The sequence below is a fragment of the Abramis brama genome (assembly GCF_963993115.1).
Source record: "Abramis brama genome assembly, chromosome: 3".
NCBI classification, from domain to species: Eukaryota; Metazoa; Chordata; class Actinopteri; order Cypriniformes; family Leuciscidae; genus Abramis; species Abramis brama.
In genome coordinates, this window is record NC_139965.1 from 8,903,722 (window position 1) to 8,923,009 (window position 19,288).

Consider the following 19,288-nt stretch of genomic DNA (forward strand, 5'->3'; position numbering starts at 1 on the left):
CAGACTATCAGTGGCAAAAACTCAACTGGTTTGTTTTACAAAAGAATAAAATAATAAACGAAGCTTTATGGACAAATACAGGTTCCAATTATTAGACATTTAGAAGTCTGGCTAATAAAATAAAGTGATGTCGCATTAATAACTAACATGATCTATCAGTGGAAAAAAGGGTTTTGATTTGGACTCTTTGACCCACTGAAGGTTTCTGTGATTCACACCATGAATAAGACATGGTTGTTGTACTGGCCGTGTCATGCTGTCCAAGACAAATTTCCCAGGAATGGGACAAAAAAGTATAAAGTAAGTAAAGTAAAGACACATTAAGGGAAGCATTTAAACAATTTTATAAATGCATTTTAGAAATTCAGAATCGAATCATTAATTTAATTGTATCGCATTGTGAATTGTCTCGAATCTAATCATTCTGAATTTGTGAAAATTGCTCTTGAATCGAAAATCTATGAATCATGAATCAAATCTATTCGCTGTTGACCCAAAGATTCACACCACTAATTTATTCCAGGAAACTGAAATATGCATGTTTTGTAAGTGACATCATATCCTAAATATCAAGCAAACACACCATCAATCAAATATACATTTTACATATTTATTACATTTAATTGACAGTTTATTGTAACATCACTTCACTTCTGCCTTTCTAAGAATAAACCAGATTTAATTCTCCTGAGACACAAATAATGATTATTCTTAAGATCTGCTGCTCACAGAATCATATTCAACAGTTATTGATAAAGATAAGATTAGTGAAAAACATAAAGACACATAAACACACCAGATATGCAAAAATAGTCTTAAAACACACATATATTGTGTTAGTATTTTAGACATCTAAAGAATATTCATTGATATCAGAAAACTTTAATAAGATCACATTATGTTATGATAATTAACACAGAGAAATATTACAGACTATTAAAATATAATTAGAAGATTCACTCAGAAATGACTAAAGAACAAAATAAACATATGAAAGTGAATATGAAAAATAAAGAATGAAAACAGTGAATGTAAGTAAACACACAAACATTGCCGTCTTCTCACTCCTCAGATCTGCTGCAGATGAAGTTGAGTTTGTGAGTCTCAGGAAGGCTGATCCAGCGCTGATCTCCTCCAGACTGAACTGCTCCTTTTCTCTTTGTAAGGCTGCAGTTTTCCGGTGTCGTTCCGTTCCCTGGAGCCCAGTTCTGATAGCACACGACCTCTCCGCTCAACCAGAGCCACATGTTCATTTGGCAGAAGTTGTGTAAACCCAGCCACACCGCCTCAGTAGACGCACGTTTAACCACATTTATCACCTCCTCCTGCATCTTGACTGACTGAACCGAGACCAGATCCGTATAATTCTGTCTGCAGTATCTCAGAGCTTCAGGCCACGTCAGATTCTCTTTGATCAGAATCAGTTTATCTGGACACAAAACAAAACCACAAGCAAAAACTAGAGAGAGACTGATCAAAAACAACATGCAGAACAAACACTGTGGAGGAATCTGTCATGTCAGACATGTAGCGTGAACTTTAAGATATCTGGAGGTGATGGATGGATTGTGTGTGTGTGTGAGGATCTGCTCACCTTCATGACACACAAAAGGAAATTGGTTATTGCAAGAGATGTCATGCCATTGACCCTGAGCGTTCAGATTGAGAACTGCACAGTTTTCATTTCCTCCAACATTATTAGGTTCACCAGAATCCCAGTATCTGAATGAGGAGTCACTCTGATCTGACCACTGCCATGAGTCTCTGAACAGACCGATCCAGACATCATTAGATATGTGATTATCATTGATGAACTTCTGAATCTGTTGACTCTCATTCTGGTTCCTCACACTGACCAGATCAATGTGATTATGTCTGCAGTAACTCTGAGCGTCTCTCCAGTTCTTCGTCTGATTGACAAAGACGAGTTCTGAGTTCACTTTAAGAAAAACAAATGGAAATAGATTTATAAATCAGTTTGTTCATATTTCTTATGCTGGTTCATGGTTTTTAATGTGAATAAGAGCAGCGAAGCATCAGAAACACATGTAATTCAAAGACTGTTTCTACAGCTGATGATATATTAAATATTAAAATTCATATTAATTCAATATAATATATTCATGATGATTTTGCTGATATAACATCAAGTATCCATTGTGAATTTTTGTGATAATTTTATTGCAACTATATTTCTCCATCATGTTTTGTTACACATTTCTGTGTAATACTGTATTCAGACACACAGAGCTGAATGAGAGACACATCAAACAGATGAAGATGTTAAACTGTATATTAATGTTTGTTAACTAGTTCTTAGAAATATATCAGCAAAAAAATCAATTCTAAAGGTTGAATTGTAGACTAATAATACATACAAATTAATATTGTTGCAATATTAACACTATTAGTGTTTGTCTTGTTTCTAGTCTGATCGGTTTTTCACATTGTAATGGACAAATTGTCTTTGTGTGTTCAGTTAAAGTTCATCTAACAATGACGATTTTTACAGGTTTGTGTTAAGAAATTTATTGTATTTATTGTATTGTAAATTTATTACAATACAATTTTTTATTGTAATACATGTAACAAGTGAACACAATAAAATCCCACTGAAAAGACACTGAATTTTGTTCTCAGGACAAGAGTTCTCTTACGAGAGGTCTCTCGTACTGCGTAAGAGTATCTTACGCTAGGGGAAAATCCTTTTTCCGTGAGATATTGAAGCCAAAAATGATCCTTAATTTTGTAATAATGCAAAACGCGTTGCGGCAGCATACAGACATAGGCGAGGCAGCTCGCGCGCCTATTGGCTGTTCTGCGGCAACTGCAGCAGCCTATCGAGCGAGGCCTGGCGTGACGCCAGACCCAATGAGGGTGCTTCGCGCCCACTGCGTCACATCCCGCCGAAACGGGCGTGGTCTAGGCCTATAAATACCGCTCGCAGGCAGCTATTATCTGATTTTTCATCCTTCAAGCGAAGCACACGCATTGCTGGAGCTGGAGAAGAAGCCGCGCCATCTGAGAGAGAGCACCTTCAGCGGGACGAGTCACTGAAGTCGCTGGCCGCGCCGCCTTCCTTGCCTTCCTGCTGCGCTTTCCGCCACTTATATCCTTTTATTCTCTGTACTCTGTGTGTGTGTGTGTCGCCGCTGCGACGCACATTCTAAAAGAGCAGCGTCTTTTTCAAGATGCCTTCCTGCGGCTCGTGCAGAGCCACACTCAGCGACGGGGACCGCCATGTTATCTGCGTTTCCTGCCTGGGTGGGGAACATGCAGCTCTCGCGCTCGCTGACGGCGGCTGCCCTCACTGCGAGCTGATGCCCATGGCGACTCTGAGGACTCGCCTGGCTTTCTTCACCGAGACTGCTCCCCCGCCCGCTGCGGTGTCGCGCCGTAAAAAGCGCCGTGCCCAGCGGGTCCCGGAACCTTCCCCCAGCCGCCAAAGCTCGCCGGTTCGCCCGCCTGCTTCACCGGCTTCGTCAGCTTCTCTTCCTGACGGACAGCGGCCGCTCTCTGCCGCCGCTTCCGTCGACATCGCTGACGAGGAAGCCCTGCTGGGAGAGGCTGATTCCTGCTTTATCCTGGCGTCATGCAGTGAGGATTGGGCGAGCTCTGAGGATCTCGCGCCCCCTGCCCGCACATCGTCAGGCAAGAGAGCGTCCATCGAGACGGAGCTCATGCGGATACTCGCACAGGCCGCGGCGAGCCTCGGCCTCGAGTGGTCTTCGCCCGAGCAGCCCGCTCACAACCGGCTGGATGGCTTTTTCCTGCCTGGGGAGCGCGCTTCGCCTGCGTCCAGACCAGCGCCTTTTCTTCCTGAGCTACACGAAGAAGTCGCTAAGTCCTGGAACGCCCCCTATTCAGCTAGAGTGCGTCCCGCTGTTTCTTTGGCATTCTCTGCAGTTGACGATGCCAAGAACAGGGGATACCTTTCGCTGCCGCCGGTCGAAGAGGCGATAGCGGCCCACTTATGCCCGCCCTCCGCTGGACGGCGCGCTAAGCTGGCCCTACCCTCTAAAGCTTGCCGCACGACGTCAAGCCTGCTCCGCCGCGCTTTCGCCGCCGCCGGGCAAGCTGCGTCAGCGCTGCACACCATGGCCACGTTGCAGATCTTCCTCCGAAAGCTGGATGAGAAAGGACCTGACGCGATCTGTGTGACGGACCTGAGAAGTGCCACGGACCTCGCTCTCCGTGCCACTAAGTCCGCAGCACAGGCCATTGGACGGAATATGGCTTCTCTCACCATGACTGAGAGACACCTGTGGCTGACGCTCTCAGAAATGGCCGAGTCCGAGCGCACCGCGTTCCTCGACGCCCCGCTTTCTCCCGCTGGCCTCTTTGGATCCTCCGTCAAGGATTTTGGCGGAGAGATTCGCAGAGGTACAGAAAGCGTCACAGGCTATGAAGCACTTCCTCCCGATGCGCTCCAGCTCTGCAGCAGGACGTGCGAAACCGTCTGCACAGAGCTCACAGCCCCAGCCACCGTCCGCTGCTGCCACTTCGCAGCGCCGCCAGGCCCGAAGCGCGAGACCGCGCTCCCGCTCATCCAGCCGCCGCCGCCCCGCCATGCGTGGCCAGCGGCCTAGGATTGTGGTAAAGCCCGAGGCCCCGAAGTCGTCCTAGCACGCCTAGGAAAACGACGGTGTTCGAGTCCCGCTGCGGCCGGACTCCCACCAAAGTCATTCGCTCGTCCAGTTCCAGCAAATGTGACTGTTCCAGTGTTTTCCGCAGCCAACAAGCCGGTTCTGTCACCCGCTTGCCTGCACACAAATTCCGTTTTCACGGCTACCCAGATAAATCCCCAAGAGAGTGTATTTTCTGGTGTCCCGGCCACGGCCGATGGTGTCTCGTGTGTAGTAAGAATGCCCACTGCCCAGTGCCCATCTCTGCACACAAGCACAGCCTGTCACACAGGTCCCGCGCACATAAAATCGACTCAGATCGATTGCGCTTCAAACATGGTAGATGTGCCCACTACTCAGTGCCCACAAACGTCTCAGGTTACGACTGTAACCTATGTTCCCTGAGAACAGGGAACGAGACACTACGTCAGAATGACGCTATGGGGAACGCCTCAGGCGTGACAGGTGTCTGAAATCAAATATCATCTCACAGCAATCATGCTGACCGGCGACAGCCCGTGAATCATTAACGTGAATGATTAACGTGCAACCTGCAAGTATAAAAGGGCGCTTTGCAAACATGACAACATCCTATCGTCTGAAGGGACTGTTGCAGGCAGGCCCCGAGGCATGGCAGGAAGACGTAGTGTCTCGTTCCCTGTTCTCAGGGAACATAGGTTACAGTCGTAACCTGAGACGTTCCCTTTCGAAAGGGAACTCACACTACGTCAGAATGACGCTATGGGGAACGATATGCCAACGCCACCATGCTAAGGGGAGTGCATGCCAAAAGGCAGTGACAACTGTCAGAACCGGCAATTCAAATGAACGCTAGAACCACTCACCCCCAGGTCACACTGAGCTGTCAGTGACAGCACTCCCTACGGTCATAGCCCAAGCTATATGACACCACAGAAAACCTCCATAAACATAGTTTAGTGAAAGGTCTACCTGGGCCTGCTCAAGGGCCAAGGACCACAACTTCAACTTCTTAGAAGGGGTCCCTTCTAGGGAATGTGGCTAGGGAACCTGAGGAACCCCAGCCAGTCACTATTCAGGGGAACGTGCCGCCTGAAACGCCACCAGGCAGGCCTGACCTGGTGTCACTATATAAGACACTACAGTCTGGCCACTTCCTGTCTGTCCGAAGACAGAGCCTCTGGACACTTGCCTTTAGGAAGGCATCCAACCCGAGGGACTGTGAAGCAGGCAGTGAACCACTCGGACCGGATCTCAGAGACGGGATATCCTGGAGAGTATGACTCAGCATAGTGCTTTACAACCCTTGCCAGCGAGGGGAGTTTCTCTACTCAATCCACGGATCAACCCAGTGTTTGTGTTTCAAAACACTGAGGAGGCCTGTGAGGGCCTAAGGGCTGATCTAACTGGGAGGCCTCAAGAGAGGCCTACGACCGACTGACCAGACTCAGGAGACCACATACTCATACTGACCCTCAGTGAGGGGAGCATTAGATCTACCTGGTAGGCAACCAGGCTGTAGCAGGAAAAAGAGGTTCCAGGAGGGAACCCGTAGCAGAGAATAAAAACTTGAGTCGAGCCAGGGCGCAAGCTCACCTTCGCCAGCTGCCTGATAAGGTCTGCTAAACTGAAAGTAAGCGGCCACTAGCTTACAAAAAACCCAGCACCACTGTGAAACTACTCTCAGGGAGACCTGGAGAGGCCTTACTACCTGACAACCACAGTATGTGGGAGCTCACTTTCAGAGAGGCCTGGTGAAGCCTACTATCTGATAGCCACAGAACGTGGAAGCTCACTTACAGAGAGGCCTGGAGGGGCCTACTACCTGACAACCACCGTATGTGGGAGATCACTTTCAGAGAGGCCTGGTGAAGCCTACTATCTGATAACCACAGAACGTGGAAGCTCACTTACAGAGAGGCCTGGAGAGGCCTACTACCTGACAACCACAGTATGTGGGAGCTCACCTTCAGAGAGGCCTGGTGAAGCCTACTATCTGATAACCACAAAACGTGAGAGCTCACTTACAGAGAGGCCTGGAGAGGCCTACTACATGACAACCACAGTATGCGGGGGCTCAACTTCAGGGAGGCCTAGTGAGGCCTACTACCTGATAACCACAGTGCATGGGAGTTCACTTACAGAGAGGCCTAGAGAGGCCTGCTACATGACAACCACAAACGTGGGAGCTCAACTTAAGGGAGGCCTAGTGAGGCCTACTACCTGATAACCACAGTGCATGGGAGTTCCCTTACAGAGAGGCCTGGAGAGGCCTACTACCTGACAACCACAGTATGTGGGAGCTCACCTTCAGAGAGGCCTGGTGAAGCCTACTATCTGATAACCACAGAACGTGGGAGCTCACTTACAGAGAGGCCTGGAGAGGCCTACTACCTGACAACCACAGTATGTGGGAGCTCACCTTCAGAGAGGCCTGGTGAAGCCTACTATCTGATAACCACAGAACATGGGAGCTCACTTACAGAGAGGCCTGGAGAGGCCTACTACCCGTTACCAGAAAAAACACATTAAGTGGAAACTCAAAGTATGTTGGAACTCAACCCCAGGGAAGCCTGGTGAGGCCTACTACCAGAGAACCATGACATGAAGGAGCTTACTTTCAGGGAGGCCTGGAGAGGCCTACTACCTGAAAACCACAGCTGACAGTGGACCAGACTGGCAGTCCAGTTGACTGTCTATGGGGCTTTGCCTTCAGGGAGGCCTTATGAGGCCTACTACCTGATAGTTCAACCTCAGGGCCACTTAGTACCACAGTATGAGGGATTCAGCCCTCAGGGAGGCCTAGTAAAGCCTACTACCTGATCCCCACAAAAAAATGTGGGAGCCCATCTCCAGGGAGGCCTGAAGAGGCCTACTTCCTGAAACGGTCTAATCAGCTGGATGTGTACTGCTGCTGGGGACTCGCCTAACAGGGAGGCCCGGTCGAGCCTACTAGCTGATAGCAAGTCTTTCTGCTACTTTAATGAACACTGCTGGAACCATACTAAAAAAAAAAAAAAAAAAACTTTCCTAAAGTTTTGACCTAGTGTATGCTCCACAATGTTGTGACCCACCTCCGAGGAGGCCTGTTAAGACCTACTACTCGGTAGTGAGTCTTCTGCCCGAACTACCAGGGCCAACCAACAAAGGTGAGCTGGCCTAGGAGCCCTATCTTAGGGGCTACCCGGTCAAGGAGGCCTGCTGGGGCCTACTACCTAACTGTGCAGCCTTCAAGGCAGAAAAACTGTTACTACAGCGCTTACAGCATCCTGGTACCTAACCACATCGCCAAAGGCAGTGTACTCAGCACAAAGCAATACCCTCATAGCAGGGGAGTACAACATACGCCACTCTGCCTAGTGGAGGCCCCATTTCAAGGGCCTACCTACTAGGGGTGTAACGATATTCGAACCGAACCGAAAAACCGCGATACAACAGCCACGGTTCGAACCGCGATACTCTCATGTCGAACCGAACGCGCCCCGCCCCCTGCTGCCCCGGCCCAACTCTCACATCACTTTGTCACAAAACTATTTTTTTCTTCCTTGACATTTGATTAAATAGTTATTAATGAGTACACTTTTAACAACTAATAAGAGCTGTAGTTTTACTAAATATTATTTACTAAATAAAATGCATGTCACGTGATTTGGGTGATCGATCACGCTCGGGAGTTTACATACGCACTTCAGGATGGCAACTCCGCGGCATATTGAGATTGAAGACCCTCCGGTCACAACCACTGACTGATACAACAGCAGCAGTGCTGATCACGACACTTGAGAATGATCACCGACACCGTCATCATCCAATATGATGACATATCACAGCTTTTTTTAATCATCGTTTTGAGACAAATCATTGTTTGATTTGCGAACATAATCCTCTGCCGTCTGGTCGCTTCCGCTTCAAGCCGGACTCGTCTCGCGCTAACGGTAATTCTCACTGTCCACGTTTTGATTTCGGCAAATCAATTTTGCTGAATGCAAACAACGTGATTATTGTTCATGAGTCCAACATCCAGCCACGCAAGAAAACATGAAATCTACCTGAGGGAATAATATGCTCGCAAAATATTTCTGATTATTATTAATGTTTAAAACTGTTTTGTTTTTTCCCCCAGGATTCTTTGAAGAATGTAAAGATCATAATAGATTTATTTGAAATAGAAAGCTTGTGTAACACTATAATTTACTGTCACTTTTGATTAGCCTAATGCATCCTTGCTGAATAAAAGTAGGCAATTACTTTCTTTAATTTCTTTCCCAAAAAAAATTCTCTTACTAACCTCAAACTTTTGAACTGTAGGCCTATGTATAATGTTAAAAAAGCTTTCTATTTCAGATAAATGCTGTTATTTTGAATGGTGGTTTGTTTGTAATGTGACATTTTGTTTGTATGACATTAAAATTATTTTTAGAATTAAATTGTACATAAATAGGTTAAGCAATACAAATGTGTTTGTCTGATAACCTTTTAAACATATACTTAACTACAGTTTGCAGACACTGAAATTATGTACATTGTGCGATACAGTACAAATATTTTGAGTGTCCCTCGTTTTCCTATAAAGAATCACGATTGTCCCGCATTTTCCTTTTCTGAAGTTGGCAACCCTACTCAGGTGTGCAGTTTATTTCTGACTAGTCAGTGGAGGCATTTATTTCATTTGAGTTAACTCAGGTGTGCTAACTGCTCTAAAGAAAACGTGAAGCCACTGTATAAAGTTAAGTTAATAAAGTTAAAGTTAATAAGTTAGATTATTGTTGTTGTTGTTGTTTTTATTAAGTTAAAAGTGAATCTAGTGTTATTATTGCTGGTGCCCTGCCATGAACCCTGCCCCCACAGCAAACAGAACCGAACCGAACCGAACCGTGGCTCCAAAACCGTGATATGAACCGAACCGTGGCATTGGTGTATCGTTACACCCCTACTACCTACTAAATGCATGGGCGTCAGCTCATGGCAATGCCCTGGCTTCAAGGGAGCGGAGTTCAAATACCGGAATGAAATGTAGTTAGAACTCCCTGCTCAACCGGAGCCATCGTGGTGTGAGGTAGATAATACAGAGCTGAGAATGGATTACTCAAAACTACCCCGCGTTTAGCGGGGGAGTAACACCATATGCCCCTGAAATGTTAGACAGGGAGCGGGCCTGCAAGTGGCTCCAAAGGGTAACCGGGATTTGTCCTGTGCCCAGCCTGGGGAAGCGGGGCTTGCTTGCAAGCCAACCAACCTTCACCCCTCGTTCGAGTGGTTCAGCTCAACGGGCTGAGTGGAGCCAGCTCTAGAGGCCTAATCCAAGTAGCTCTGTTCGGCAGGGTCTGGCAAACTATCACATCGCAGAGCGAAAGACAGCCTAACCCTGCCTGAAGGATCATACCTCAACTACCACCCTGCATTACTCTACCACCCCTGAATGCAGTGAAAGGGGCGGGCCTTGGCCAACAACTCCCATTTAAGGGAGGAGGCTGAAATCTAGGGGAGGAAGCCTAACACATAATGAATGTGGCAGCTATACTTAGCAGAACGCCTCCAACATCCCAAACCTAGCCTAGGCCAGCTACAGAGGCGGCCCGGGTTAGGGCCGACCTACAAGCATAGATCTACCTGAGAGCTCGGAGGAGCCACAGCCTACTTGATTGAGAGGCTGTAAAACACTCACCTACTGACACCTTCCAGCGCACAGGGGAGCGAAGTACTCAGGATACCAATGTCACAAACCGATAGGTAAGACATAAGATCTATCTGAAGCGCCAGCATCAGTCTAAACCTAAAGCAAAAAAGTTCTTTTTTTTTTTAGGAAGACCAACTACTCTACCCCAGGGTGGCTAACAGCCCTGCGGCTAAAAAGAAATGAGCGGTGGCCCACCACCAACTGGGGAGGCTTCAGGGCCCTGAAGTCTCCATACTTTACCTTTTAATTCTAAGAATGACCCCTAGGTCTATACAGGGAACAAGGCTTCTGTAGAGAGATACAAATAAGTGTTAGTTATATACACAAATTCTCCAAAAACCAAAAAAGTTCACCTGCGGCGTGCGGAGTGAAGACTTCACCAGAAAGGTCTCAACGAACCTGGGGTCCACCACTTTTACATGCCTAAAAGAGGCGCTCACATCAACCAGTTGCTACGGCGGGCCATCAGAACATAGTTCTCATCATAGGCCCAACCCCAGGACTGGTGTAACGCAAACGCCTGGGGAGTAAAGAAGAGGGAGAGGGCCGGTAGAAAAAGCCCTCCAGGGAGGTCATACCCTTACTTCCGCTGAGCGCTGCTCCGCTTGCGCTGAATGACCTCCCTTAAGTCCCTCTTCTTGCGGGAGGCTCGCCTTCTCTGCGTCCTACTCCTCCCTGGAGGGGGCGCACGAGAGGCAACACTAGACCTCTGGTCCTGTCTATGGTCCTCGGACCAAGACGGACCAGGTCCTCCCGCCTGCCTGGGCCGGGGCCCGGATCTCAGCGGTATACAGGTTTTAAATGCGGCTGAGCGCGCCTTCGCCTCCCTAAACTTTCCAACCACCGCCTCAACGGAGGTGCCAAAAAGTTTAGTAGGCGAAACTGGTGAATCAAGGAGAAGGGCCTTTTCCTTCTCCCCGATATCAGCCAAGTTGAGCCACAGATGCCTCTCCGTGGCCACCATCGCCGCCATCGACCGGCCAATCGCGGCAGCAGTCTGTTTAGTGGCCCGGAGAAACAAATCTGTGGTCCGGCGCAACTCAGCGACCGCCTCAGGGGACAGCCCCGTCCCCTGGTCGAGATCCCGCAGCAGATCAGCTTGGTAGGCTTGGAGCACTGCCATGGTGTGAAGGGCAGCACCAGCCTGACCTGCTGCCATGTACGCTCTGCCATTCAAGCGAGCCGTGACTTTAAGAGGCTTGGATGGCAGAGTCTGAGCTTTTAGTGTCGACGCCCGCCCAGATACGAGATAGTTCGCAAACGTCTCGTCAATGGGCGGCATCGACACATAACCATACTCCCCGATCCCCTCAACATCAGCGAAATTACCCCGCTGATGTCGATGAATACGGGCCGAGTATGGTTTCTCCCATGCCCTCTCGATCTCAGAATGAAGATCTGGAAGGAATGGGAGGCTCCGTTGAGCTGGTGGTCTATGTTCAGGGAGAAATCGATCGTCCAACCGGCCGCGAGCGATCTCTCCCTGAGCGCGCCGCCATGGCAACTGCAGTTTGTCAGTGGCGCGCTCCATAACTTCCACCAACTCAGCGTACATGGGGCAGGATGGCTGACGAGGTTGAGGATCTGATTCATCCTCCTCAGCCATCTCTTGCCCAGCCTGAAGAGCACTCGCTGCAGTATCAGTAGGAGAATCTTCTCCGTCATCCACCTGCAGCTCACTCTCGTCAGCCGATGACTCGTCCGAGAGGTGAACAACCCTCTCGAGACTGTCAGCGAGCTCCATCTGGGAGCCCCATGAAGCGCGTCGCCGCTCTGCCTCGGCACGAGCGGGACCCGATCCGCGAGGACCAGATGCTGAACTCTCTCCCCTCGAGAAGAGAGCCAGACGAGAGCGGAGCGTTCTCATAGGAAAACACTCACAGTTTGCACAGGATGCTCCCTCGAGAGCATCCCGTGCGTGCTCTTCACCCAGACAGTACACGCACATCTCGTGAGTGTCACCCGGCGACAAATATCTTGGGCACGGGTCAACACATTTCACAAATTTTTTAGGACTTGCCTTAGACGTGCGTTTCATTTTCTTGCTGTAGCAGACGTTTTAATTACAGACAAAAACAGTCCCTGAAGACGAAAAGGATGTTGTCATGTTTGCAAAGCGCCCTTGCAGGTTACACGTTAATCATTCACGTTAATGATTCACGGGCTGTCGCCGGTCAGCATGATTGCTGTGAGATGATATTTGATTTCAGACACCTGTCACGCCTGAGGCGTTCCCCATAGCGTCATTCTGATGTAGTGTGAGTTCCCTTTCGAAAGGGAACACCATGTTATGCATGTCTCACGGTTTCCGTAAAAGCAAAACCAACGTACATTCGCTTCACTCAAGCGAACAATGCTTTCGGTGTGATAAATGTCCCCGCTGTCCCGCGCCCACATCCACACATAGACATGACAGTTCCTACGGGACTCGCCCAGCCCTCCCCCTCGCGGTTGACCGCCGCAGAGGAGTCGAGCGCGGGCAATCTGCCCGCTGTTATCAGCGCGCCCCATGCCTCAAATGTCACGAGCGCGACGCTTGTGTTACAGCACACCGAAGCCTCTCCATCGCTGGGCGAACGGAGCGCGCTTCGTATTCAACCCCTAGCTATTCATGCAGACGCATGGGCAAAGCTGCCCGGGGTTTCGAAGTGGGTGTTGGACATTATAAAAAGAGGCTATTCGCTACAGTTTCGCCGACGCCCTCGCCGCTATACGGCGCGCGTCGAGACCACGGTAAAAGCAGAAGTAGCACATTTACTTTGAGCCGAAGTGGCGAAACTATTGAACAAAGGGGCCATAGAGCCTCTCTCTCAAGTTCAGAGCGAAGGAGGGCTATACAGCAGATACTTCCTGGTACCGAAAAAAGACGGGGGTCTCAGACCCATACTAGATCTAAGGCAACTGAACAGAGTGCTCGTGAAGCGACAGTTCAGGATGCTCACGACCAGAAAAATCCTCGTGCAGATTCGCCAAGGGGATTGGTTCGTGTCAATAGATCTGAAAGACGCGTATTTTCAAATACAGATAGCGTCACGTCACAGGCGATATTTGAGATTCGCCTACACAGTCCTGCCGTTCGGTTTATCCCTGGCACCCCGTACATTTACGAAGTGCATGGATGTGGCGCTCGCACCCCTCAGAATGAGGGGCGTGCGAGTACTGAACTATTTGGACGATTGGCTGATTCTAGCGCAATCTTGCTCAGTGCTCATAGAGCACACGACCATTTTACTCGATCACCTCGAGAATTTGGGTCTCAGTGTCAATTGGGCGAAGAGCTCTCTGTCCCCCAGTCAGATGATATCTTTCCTGGGCACAGAGTTGGACTCGCTGTCCATGATAGCGCGACTATCACAGCAGCGCTCGGTAGACATTCAGCGTACAGCGAACTCGTTCCGCTGCGGCGCGTCTGTCCCGCTCAAGAAATTTCAGAAGATGCTGGGTCTCATGGCCTCAGCATCATCAGTGCTCCAGTTGGGCCTGCTCCGCATGCGCCCGCTGCAGTTTTGGCTGAAAGCGCGAGTCCCGCGCCTAGCGTGGGCATCCGGTCTGCTTCGCCTCAAGGTCAATCAGAAGTGCGTCGCAGCTCTGAAACCTTGGAGAGCGGACGACTGGTACCAATCAGGTGTAAGCCTGGGGACTTCCTCGAGGGTGAGAGTGGTGTCCACGGACGCATCCACCTCGGGATGGGGAGCGCTGCTCGAGGGCAGACCGTTCTTCGGCCAGTGGTCAGAACGGGAGAAGCTCCTGCACATAAACTGCCTCGAAATGCTGGCAGTGGACAACGCGCTGACGCGTTTTTGTCCCCAAATAAAAGGACACCACGTCCTGGTCTGCTCGGACAACATGTCTGTGGTGTCCTACATAAATCGCCAGGGCGGCCTCAGGTCCAGGAACCTGTACAGGCTAACAGAACGCCTCCTGGTATGGGCTCAGCGCAACCTGCGCTCCCTGAGAGCAGCGCACATGCCAGGGCTCCTAAACATAGGACCAGACAGATTGTCCAGGAACAATGTTCCGGCAGGCGAATGGTCTCTACACCCACAGACAGTCCAACTGCTGTGGAAGAAATTCGGCAGAGCGGAAGTAGACCTGTTCGCGTCTCAAGAAAACGCTCACTGTCCGGAATTTTTCTCCAAGAGCAGGGACGCGCTGGCTCACGTATGGCCCCGCCGCCCGCTCTATGCTTTTCCCCCCGTCTCTCTCCTGCCTCAGGTGATAGAGCGGATCAGGGAAGAAGGATGCTCAGTACTGCTTGTAGCACCGTTCTGGGAAAACCAGCCTTGGTTCCCAGTTGTGATACAGCTAGCGAGCACTGCCCCGTGGCCAGTGCCAGTGAGGAGAGACCTCCTCTCTCAGGCCCACGGCTCGATCTGGCATCCTCACCCGGAATTGTGGTCCCTTCATGTCTGGGCCATCAACGGGTACATGTCGAACTCCCTAAGGGAGTATTAAACATGATCACGCAGGCTAGAGCTCCGTCTACGAGACGGCTCTACTCCTCGAAATGGTCAGTGTTTTCGGGCTGGTGCACAGCCCGTGGCGTGTCACCCACAGACTGTGGAGTGACGGAGGTGCTTTCCTTCCTACAAGAGCTGTTGGATAAGGGCAGGACCCCTTCCACGCTCAAAGTTTATGTGGCGGCTATAGCAGCGTTCTCGAGAACAACGCTTGGTCAGTCAATAGGAAGGAATGATTTAGTCATCCGCTTCCTTAGAGGGGCTAGGAGACTGAATCCTCCCAGACCTCCCTCAGTCCCCGTATGGGACCTTTCTACGGTACTGGAAGCCATGAAAGGTGGACCATTCGAGCCCTTACAGACGATTGATCTGAAACATCTGTCTTTCAAGACTGTGTTTCTGCTGGCTCTCGCTTCAGTGAAGCGCATAGGGGATTTACACGCGCTCTCTGTGAGCGCGACGTGCATGGAATTTGGGCCTAATGACTCAAAAGTCATACTCAAACCTAAGCACGGTTATGTTCCAAAATCCCTCAACACACCGTTTAGGGCGCAGGTCATCTTCCTGTCAGCCCTACCGGTCCCTGATGAGGACAGAGACGCGGGCCTCCTTTGCCCGGTCAGGGCATTACGAGCTTATGTGTCTCGCTCGTCTGTTTTCAGACAGACAGAGCAGCTCTTTGTTTCGTTCAGTGGGCATTCTAAGGGACTAGCCGCGTCGAAACAGAGCCTATCCAGATGGATAGTTGATGCTATAGCGCTAGCATACGCCTCCAAGGGCATGCAGTGCCCGTTGGGTGTCAGAGCGCACTCCACGAGAGGCATGGCCTCTTCGTGGGCCTGGTCGAGTGGGATTGCCTTGCAAGATATTTGTACGGCGGCAGGCTGGGCCTCCCCGTCTACATTTATAAGGTTTTACAACCTAGAGGTTCCCGCCCTGCAGGCCAGGCTGCTGTCGGTCTAGTTAACCAGTATTATCTGACCTGATGCTATCAGCTCAGAATGCTGCGTCTACTGAGCACAGCTCAACGATTGACAGTAAAAAGCAGTAGCACAGTATGTGCCTGGGCAAACTGTGTAAGACCCACATTTCTCCATCAGTTCAGGCCGTACCCCGCCCTGTCTGTATGATGATATTCGCGTCTAAGCGACGCTGCCATATGTGGAAGAGTGCGGCTTTGCCCCTCCCTCTTCCCGGACTCCCTGTGAGTTCCCTGGGTGATTGTGCACTACATGAACCCCGGGCTTTCGCCCTTGGGTCTTTGGTGTCAGATCTCAGCATGCACGGCGTTTTGCATTGGGTCCCCTAGCGTAAGATACTCTTACGCAGTACGAGAGACCTCTCGTAAGAGAACGTACTCGGTTACTAACGTAACCTCGGTTCTCTCTAGAAGAGGGAACGAGTACTGCGTATCTTGCCGTGCATGCGCACGCTCTGGTTGCTTCGATGATGAAAAAACAGATAATAGCTGCCTGCGAGCGGTATTTATAGGCCTAGACCACGCCCGTTTCGGCGGGATTTGACGCAGTGGGCGCAAAGCACCCTCATTGGGTCTGGCGTCACGCCAGGCCTTGCTCGATAGGCTGCTGCAGTTGCCGCAGAACAGCCAATAGGCGCGCGAGCTGCCTCGCCTATGTCTGTATGCTGCCGCAACGCGTTTTGCATTATTACAAAATTAAGGATAATTTTTGGCTTCAATATCTCGCGGAAAAAGGATTTTCCCCTAGCGTAAGATACTCTTACGCAGTACTCGTTCCCTCTTCTAGAGAGAACCGAGGTTACGTTAGTAACCGAGTACGTTTTGTTCATAAATATCAAGATGGGGCAAGTTGTTGTACATCTATTATATGTTGAAATGTTATGCATTCATTAATTCATTACAATTTACAGTATGTTTGTCAAAACAATGGTTTGATATTTTTCAATTTAAAATGTACAGTATAAAGTTTGCTGAAAATATAATTATCTAGGTTCATAATGGTAGATTCCCACAGTTATGAACAACAAATATCAAAATGTTCAATATCAGTTTATTTTCCATAAAAAAGTTGAAAGTGTGACAAATATCCACAGTCTCTTCCACATTTATGAGCACATTAAAAAGTAGCAGCATTTATTGCATTAATTTTGTACAGTATATGTTGCATCTTTTTATTAATGCATGTTTATTGTGATTGTATGGAGCTGCACTTACTGTTATTTGATGAATTGCAGATGAAAGTCAGGCTGTTACTACATGGATAATCATGCCATTCTCCATTTCTCATTAAAGCACACTCATCTCCACCATCAGGTTGTCCAGGTCTCCAGTTCAGATAGAGCGCAGGTTCACCTGAAGACCACTGCCATTTCCTCTGCAGCCCAATCCAGATATACTGACCACCTTCATCATTCACACTCTTCTTCAGCTCGGTCATGTCGTTCATGTTGTCAACGGTGGCCAGATCTGTGTAATTCTCTCTGCAGAATCTCTGAGCTTCAGTCCAGTTCTTCAACACGTTTATAAAGTGATACTGACGCTGAACACATTCAGATACGGAGCAGAGAGCTGTGAAAGGGAGCGTTTGATTTAATGCTTTTCATAACAGGGTCAAACCTGATGAAACTATAAACCATAAATAAAACAACAAACACACTCACCAATGAGAAGAAGAATCAAATATAGAGTTTGGTCCATTTCTGAGGAAGAAACACAACGAAAAACTCAGACATCAAACATTTACAAATTCATTATGGAGTAAAATATGACAGTTTCAGAAATATGAATGAAACACATAATCATTCAGACAATATTAACATCTGAAAGTGTAATTGTGTTTGAAGAATGAACATGTTCTTACTTTAGAGGTTGTGTGTTTCTGTCCTGAGTCTGATGTTTCTGTCTGCAGATTTAAACTACGTGATTATTATATCTGCTCTCATCCCTCATTCAGCTCATCACGTCATTTGTTTATTTCTCTGAAAACCCCTATTTCATATTTTACTTCCTCCTTATTTGTGTGTTTTTCCAACTCTTTCCCCTTATTTGCATCTTGACGTCTGTGTCAGTCTGTATCAGTCAATATGAATATGGACCTTGATCAGAACATTATATACATATTAACATTCATAATTTAAATTTGAACATTAATAACTAAACAGTTTCTCTAATGTTATTGCTGGACTGTATAACTCGTGTTACATCCCTGTTCAATTTATTGTGTGTTTGTGTTTCTCTGTTTTTGGTCACTTTTTATCTGTTTGTGTGTGAACTGAACAACCCACTAATGATCTGATTGATGAGGGTTGAGTTCATTAGTGAAGACTGGTGATACTGGTTACTGAGAGCCTTTAAAAAACCCTGTTTGAGACTCCAGTCAAAGAGAAAGAAACGTGTGTGAGATGAAGTTTGATTATTGAGAGTTTGTGTGTTGAGAAGAGGGTTTGAGGGATTAAAAAAGACAAAATGAAGAGAAAGGAAAGATGTTTCCTTGTCACCACCCCTGGTGTTGAGGAGGAGACACGACAGACATTCACAACAGAGACGAGATAAAGACATTAAAGTGCTCATATCATGCTTTATTCCAACGCATTCTCATCCCCAAATCGTCACTTTCAGACATTCTTCAATATCCGACGCACAAAGCACCCTTTAGCGTCCATATGAGACGCTTCGGTTATGGGTAGGTTTAGGCGTCATGTAACTGACGCTTTCGAAAGTTCGTCAATATCCGACGCATAAAGCACCCTTAGCTTCAATATGAGACGCTTCGGTTATGGGTAGGTTTAGGTCTGTGGTAGGGTTATGCGTCTCATATGGACGCTAAAGGGTGCTTTGTGCGTCAGATATTGAAGAAATTTTGAAAGCGTCAGTATATGACGACTTGGGATGAGAACGGGCTGTTTATTCCCCTGAAGTCCATTTCTAATGTTAGTAAAGGTTGTTGGACTCTCATTATCTCACTGAAATAATATCATCATCTTCTGCTGTTTCAGAATAAACGTGTCTTTATTTCCTCCGTCTAAATACTTGATTGTGATTGGCTGGAATGAAGAGATTAAAACATTGTTAATTTTTTTTTTAGATTTCATCTCTTTGTGAAAATTCTTATTTTGTTTAATTTCATACTCCTGCTGTTTACTGTTTCTTTGTTTGTCTATAATACTTGAACACATCTGCATGTTAACACATCCTCATCACTCATTTGTTTATGTCCACATTTAGACATTCAGGATGGACAATATTTCCATCTCTGACGTGAAACAGAAGGAGAAACAGTGTGTGTTACTGTTCTAGTCATATTTCATTATATTACATTCATTTGTATTCATTTAGTTTTACTGCAACAACAGGAAAGTTACTCTATAACTGTGTCCCAATTCAGAGCTGAATCCTTTGAAGTCCACGTAGGTCGAATCAAAAGTTGTAAAACGAGATGATCTAACATATGGAGGATTTCCTGTTTACATCACCAGCTGTTCCCGCCAACCGCTCCTGTCGCCTAGCAACTGTCAGATGCCATCAGGTCTCTGACAGACTTTTAAATATAAAGATGGAGCCATGTTTA

At 48.0% G+C, this 19,288-nt stretch overlaps 1 protein-coding gene across 1 annotated transcript; it reads right to left on the bottom strand.

Annotated features, from left to right (window-relative positions):
* Positions 1-597: 597 nt before the first annotated feature.
* On the bottom strand, positions 598-17,283 carry LOC311080064 (C-type mannose receptor 2-like). The gene is made up of 3 exons (XM_084109828.1): positions 16,936-17,283; positions 1,595-1,939; positions 598-1,429 (listed from the first exon to the last, which is right to left on the bottom strand). Exons 1-3 carry the CDS (start codon positions 17,165-17,167, stop codon positions 1,062-1,064), a joined length of 945 nt encoding a protein of 314 aa, XP_083965954.1. The 5' UTR covers positions 17,168-17,283; the 3' UTR covers positions 598-1,061.
* Positions 17,284-19,288: the final 2,005 nt, after the last annotated feature.